General features: G+C 49.7%; 1 protein-coding gene across 1 annotated transcript; it reads right to left on the bottom strand.

Annotated features, from left to right (window-relative positions):
• Positions 1-2,187: 2,187 nt before the first annotated feature.
• Positions 2,188-3,502, bottom strand: LOC122154095 (poly(A) polymerase type 3-like). The gene is made up of 3 exons (XM_042800330.1): positions 3,156-3,502; positions 2,391-2,472; positions 2,188-2,307 (listed from the first exon to the last, which is right to left on the bottom strand). Exons 1-3 carry the CDS (start codon positions 3,237-3,239, stop codon positions 2,189-2,191), a joined length of 285 nt encoding a protein of 94 aa, XP_042656264.1. The 5' UTR covers positions 3,240-3,502; the 3' UTR covers position 2,188.
• Between the last annotated feature and the right edge of the window lie 2,368 nt (positions 3,503-5,870).

Here is a 5,870-nt window from a genome sequence, read left to right as displayed (position 1 = left end):
TCTCAAGTCACTGACCCATGGATGGGGTCTGTGAGAAATAAAAGCCCACAGATGTCAATCACCACAAGTAATGTGGCTGACATGATGCCAAGATGCCAATATGGAAATTTCCAGCCCATATAGTATGTTCAGGAGAAGAAATCCTGATCTTCCTCTGCATTGACCCTCACTAATCTTTCACATCGATCCACATGCCCTGCTTAAACTGACCCCTTCTCAACTTTCTGCAGCCTGCCAGATACTCCCCTTAGCCAAATCCTTGATTGTGTTCCTACCTGTCCTTTCCCATGTATATCACTTGGGATTTTCCACTAAGGTTACTGACTTTGGGAAGTGGCTGGTGATAGGAATGGCACGGTGCGTGGGAACTGGGGAGGGGGTGGGACACGACGGACAACAGAGCTTACACACACAGTATCGTACTGAAAGGATCCTACTTTTCCCACATATTCAGACTTCATCAGGAGTCACTCTGGATCAAGAGGAATTGGGGGAGGCTGACTCTTGTTCTGGAAGCAGAAACAGACGGAAAACTGGTAAAAGCAGGTATCTTGTTCTATTGTTACTTCTTACAGAAATCTTCTGTTTGGCTACACTCCTGGAGTCTCCCAAATCAGCCACACAAGACCTGAAGAATTCAGGAGAATTATGCAGGGAGCCTTGGATTGTTAGGGCATTTTGCATGATAATGAGCTCTCTGGTGCCAAGTTCCTGAACTGCAGATACTGAGAGAATGAACCAGCTTATATTGGGCTAAAAAGACAATTTTTTTTTTTTGGGGGGGGGGGGGGGTGTGGAGGACAGGGGGGATAGGGCAGGGGGGGACAGGAACAAAGGTGGCTTCTGTGAAAAGATGTCAGAAGCTGCCCCCATATCCATCAGAGCCAGTTCCAGCCGGCTCCAAGATGGACCCACAGCTGGCCAAACCTGAGCCCATCAATGACAGTGGTAGCACCTCTGTGATAACATCATTAAGCAAGGGGGGGGAAATGTTGTGCAATAGCAACTGGGGGATAAGAGTGAGAATATGTGAGAGGAACAACTCTGCAGCACCAAGGTCAGTGAAGAAGGAGGCGAAGGAGCTGCTCCAGGTGCCGGAGCAGAGATTCCCCTGCAGCCCATAGTGAAGACCATGGCGAGGCAGGTTGTTCCCCCACAGCCCCAAGAGGTCCACAGTGGAGCAGATACCCACCTGCAGCCCTTGGAAGACCCTATGCCAGACAAGATGAGTGTCCCCCAAATGAGACCGTGGCAACGTGAAGAGCCCGCACCAGAGCAGGCTCCTGTCAGGACCTGTGGACCCATGGAGAGAGAGGAGCCCATGCTGGAACAGTTTTGCTGACAGGACTTGTGACCCCATGGGGACCCATGCTGGAGCAGCCTGTGCCAGAAGGTCTACAGACCATGGGAAGGAGCCCCGCTGGAGAATTTCATTCAGGACTGTCTGCCATGGGTGGGATTGCACACTGAAGCAGAGGAAGAGTGTGAGGAGGAAGGAGCAGCAAAGACAACGTGTGATGAACTGACCACAATGCCCATTCCCCATCCCCCTGTGCTGCTAAGAGAAACAATTCCCAGGATCTCAGTTTTACGTACGAGGTACGCAATGCATGCACCCGAGGGGCATTTTACACAGCAGTTCTGTATGTTCCCAGCACAGCCCCTGTGAACTTTCTGGAAAGCTGACAGTGTGCATCCCGGCCGCAAAGGCTCAGGCTGAGGAGCCAGAGAGGAACGTGGCCAGAGGAGGATGAACGAGAGCTCCTAAAGTCTATCCAGAGGAACAGCACGGCCAAGGGACTGACAGGAGCCTTTCCACATCACCGCCAACTTCCTGAGTTTTCAGGCTGCCCCCTCCTCCCCCGGCGTGCATGTCCAGGCCCCTTACTGCACCGGAGATGAAAGCAGGGCTCCCAGGGACAGCCTTGCTTTTTGATACAGCCAACTCATTCTCAAACCAAGGGCAGGGGAGAAGCGGACCACAAAGATTCTTACGTGATGTACAGCCACTGGGGAAAGGAACCAAAAGCTTGTCTTCAGCATTTCCATGCTGCATAAGATAGCATTTTAGAAGGCCCTCAGAAACAATGTCTTTTAAAATTTTGGCTTGTAAGGCATCCACTACCATTATGAGTCTTTCACATGAACACTCTTACTGTAGAAGTTGCACAATTAATAGGGAAAGAGTTTACTTGCTCTTAGATTTTTTAATTTCCTCCTGATGCTTTAGTTTTTCGAAGAACAACTGAAAAAAATCCGAACTTTCTACATGTCTAGGAGCAACACAAACAGCACCTATGTCAGCACCTGCAGAGAGATTCCATTTCTTCTGTTATTGTTAGAAGTCACTTTCAAACATCAGAACTATGAGCAGACAATGAAAGTTCTACCTTGAGTGTGTACTCCAAGCCTGTAAGAACCAAAGGTAAATATTTTGACACCAACATTTGCTGCTGCTGAAGGGGGAAGATTCTGTGGGTAGAAGAGAAAGCGTTTACTTTAGAACAGAAGATACACATTGACCTGTGTGCAAGTTTAGGTAGCATGCAGGTTTCTTAGAAAGACTACAACAGCCTCCATAAACAGTGTCTTCTCACGCCCATACTGAGTTGTTAGTCTAACAGGTTGCTGCCGTTTTTCTGAAATGAGTGCCTGCAACTCAAAAAAAAAAAAAAAAAACAAACCAAAACCAAACCAAATAGATGAGTAATGTAGCAGTCCTTTCATTAATTTACACAAATTAAGGACTATTATTAGTCTTCCCCACAGCAGATGCACATAAAGGAACACAATCTCTGCAAAAGGCAAGTCTGGTGTCCTACTTTCAAACCAGACTGGGTGCTGCAGGCTGTTTGGGGAGAGATTAGTGCCCATTTCCCACCTAGCTCACCCCACAATACGATGTTTCAGCTGTGTTAGCTGCCAAAAGTCAACCCACAGAGCCACTTCACACATTTATTCAGTGCCCCAAAGACTTCAAGATTGTGAACTGTAGTATCTTTTATACCTTATTTCAATGGCAGTTGCTACAGCTCTACTCAATACTTAAGGAGAAAGTTAAAAGTTGAACTTTAGCATAAATCCTAGTAGTATGGCCTTTAAGAGAAATAAAAAGGCTTCAGCTGTTTTGGTAATAACATATAAAAAATCCTTACCTTGATGTCACCAAATTCTGAAATCCATTCTTGGAACAAGTTACTCAGTTTACCAAGAACCACCAGCTTGTAAAGGAAATTCATGTTAAGTTTTCCCTGAAAAACCCAAGAGGTTAACAAATTTTAGCCTTGTTATACTGGTGATTCAGTTCCTCCTGCTCTTCAAATACCCAAAATGGCTTCGTTGCTGCAACTGGCTTCTGAGTACGGATTCAATCTACATCCTTAGGAGGAGCCCAGATAATGGGAGAAGTGATTCCATAGTGCCTGTGAGGCTGCTTCTGCAGCCTAGAAATACTGAGGGAGAAATAAAATACTGAACACTTCACAAAAGGGAAAAAAAAAAAAAAAAAAAAAGAAAAAAGAGAACTCACTGGAAAACACCTTTCAGCTTACAGGTTTACCAAATCAACTTCTGCTTTTACGCGGCATTAATATAAACGAGAGAAAAAAAAAAAAAAAAGAAAAAAAAGTACTGCAAGTCCTGCTTATGATTTGTAGGTAACTTGACCTAACTTTGAAATCCAACTACTTTTTTAAAACACATTTGTGGATCTAAGGAAAGAATCAAGTAGCTACCATCTTAATACAACTTGTCTGCGTTGCTCTAGACAGTTAGAGCTGATCACCAGGAAATGAAAGGGTTTGAAATCCACTAAGGGTGATACTACACACAGCAGAAGTTTAGGACACATTTCTGTTTCATATCAGTTTTCATTTAAGGATATTCCCATCAGCTTCCCGCTAACATTAAACAAGACAATTTAACATTGGCTTCTTTTAGTTAATGGTATTTATGCATGTCTTAAATCTAAAGAAAAGACATCACTGCGGCTTGGTTTCTCCTTCCTTGCCTCCATGGACAGCAACTAATCCAGGAAAACCAAAATCTGTTCACCCATGTAAATTAAAACTGCACAGCCCAAACACCATTCAATTTTCATATTATTCCTTAATTAAAGGCACAAAGGGGAAGGTCTGGGGCTACTGAATTGCTGAGGTCCATTTTTGAAGCCCGTTGCTGTCATCACAGCAACCAAAAACTGTTCAAATAAGAATCCACTAGCCTGACTTATGAAACCGAAGTTTGAAGAAGAGCACAGCCCCAAGCAGCCCGGGGGAGCTGGCAGGGCTCCTGGCTGCAACTGGGGAGCAGGAGCCGCCCCGGGCGCGGGGAAGCAGCCCCGACCCCCCCGAGCTGGGATTTTCAGCGCCAACTCCCAGCGCTGCGCAGGCCCCCGCTGCCTCTTGCCCCAAGAACGAGGCCCCAGCCGAGCAGCTCGGGGCTGCCCCCCCAGCCGTCCCTCGGGGCGGCCAAATCAGCTCCTCGAGGGGCTTCGGCCGGGACCCCGGGCTGGGGCCTGGGGCGGGCAGGGAAAGGGGCGGGACGCCCCCGGCTCGCAGCCCCCCCGGGCTCGGGGCTCCCCCAGCCCTTGCCGGTGGCTCCCAGCCACCCCTCCGTTCTCCAGCCCCCCCCCCAGTCCCCCCAGCACCCACCGCCCCACTCCCCAGCCCCGGGGCCTCCCGCAGCCCCCCCCGCCCCACTCCTCGGCCCCCCGAGGGGCTCCGAGCCTTTCCCCAGCCCCACTCCCTGGCACCCCCGGGGCCCACCCCCCGCTCTCGGGCTCCCCGGGGGGCCACAGCTCCCCCCAGCCCCCCTCCCCAGATGCTCACAGCCCCCCCAAAGCACGGAGCCCCCCCCAGCCCCACTCCCCAGGCTCAGCATCTCCGCCCCCACCGCCCCCCACCGCTCCACCGCCAGGGGGCGGGCCCGCAGCACGTCCCGTCCCCGCCCCCTCAGCAGCCAATCAGCGTGCGGCTCCCCCGGCCGCCCTCCCGGGGCATGCTGGGAGTTGTAGTCCCGTCCCTGGGGTGCGCACATGCGCACGGCGCCCGGTGAGGGGGGCAGGGGTGCAAGGGGCCGCGTGCAACGGGGGTGGGTGTGCAGGGTCCTCGTGCAATGTGGGGGTGTCACCTCCCTTCCCCGTGTGATTTTACGCCCCGTGTCGCCGCTCGGGGCTCGCCGGGCAGTTCACCTCTGTGCTGAGCGGCACTGGGGGGGAAGTTCATTAGAGCACATGGATTTGTAGGATGGAAATGACGGATCAGCTCAGCTCAGAAAATCAAGGGGAGCTGGAGGGACCGGGGATATTCCTGGAAATCATAACCAAGAAAACTCCCCAAGCCAAATGAGAGTTTAAAAATCCAACGCTTTTCTTACAGTGCTGGGTGCGTGGGGGATCTTTCCTCCTAACATGCACAACCAGGGACAAAAGCACACTTATCATATGCATTAAAAAATAAACATACATATAATCTCTAATATTTGTATAATTTCATTCCTCTAATTTCTAATACAATTTATAAAATTTAAAGACTATGAAACTATCTCCACGCAAGCGTACTGAATTGGGGAAGGGTCTCGGGTGGTTGTTTTGAAGTACAGACCTTAACTCACTTTACCCACTGATGGTCACAGCTCACGGTTTGGGCTGCTGCTCAGCACGCAGACCTGCTGAGCTTGTCTACAAAGTGCACACAAAGGAGCCTGCTCCTTGTATCCTTTGTATACGAACGGAATTGTTCACGTCTCTGGTATCAACAGGTCTAGCTATAACCCTTACTATATGACTTTTTAATTTTCTGAAAAAATAGCAAGAATGCCCCCTATTTCCCTGATGAGGCCAGGAGAGGGAGTAGCAGGTTGTTTTCCCC

Source organism: Tyto alba, unplaced genomic scaffold (genome assembly GCF_018691265.1).
Source record: "Tyto alba isolate M040663 unplaced genomic scaffold, T.alba_DEE_v4.0 Super-Scaffold_30, whole genome shotgun sequence".
Lineage (NCBI taxonomy): Eukaryota > Metazoa > Chordata > Aves > Strigiformes > Tytonidae > Tyto > Tyto alba.
Note: the sequence above shows the minus strand (reverse complement) of the source record. Positions and strands in the feature narration are given on the sequence as shown.

Excerpts from the sequence above, each read along its gene's own strand:
- LOC122154095 (XM_042800330.1), bottom strand. The coding sequence starts at position 3,239 with ATGAATTTCCTTTACAAGCTGGTGGTTCTTGGTAAACTGAGTAACTTG. Across the intron at positions 2,473-3,155 it reads CAGAATTTGGTGACATCAAG|AATCTTCCCCCTTCAGCAGC; the intron begins GTAAGGATTTTT and ends TTCTACCCACAG. Across the intron at positions 2,308-2,390 it reads GCTTGGAGTACACACTCAAG|GTGCTGACATAGGTGCTGTT; the intron begins GTAGAACTTTCA and ends ATCTCTCTGCAG.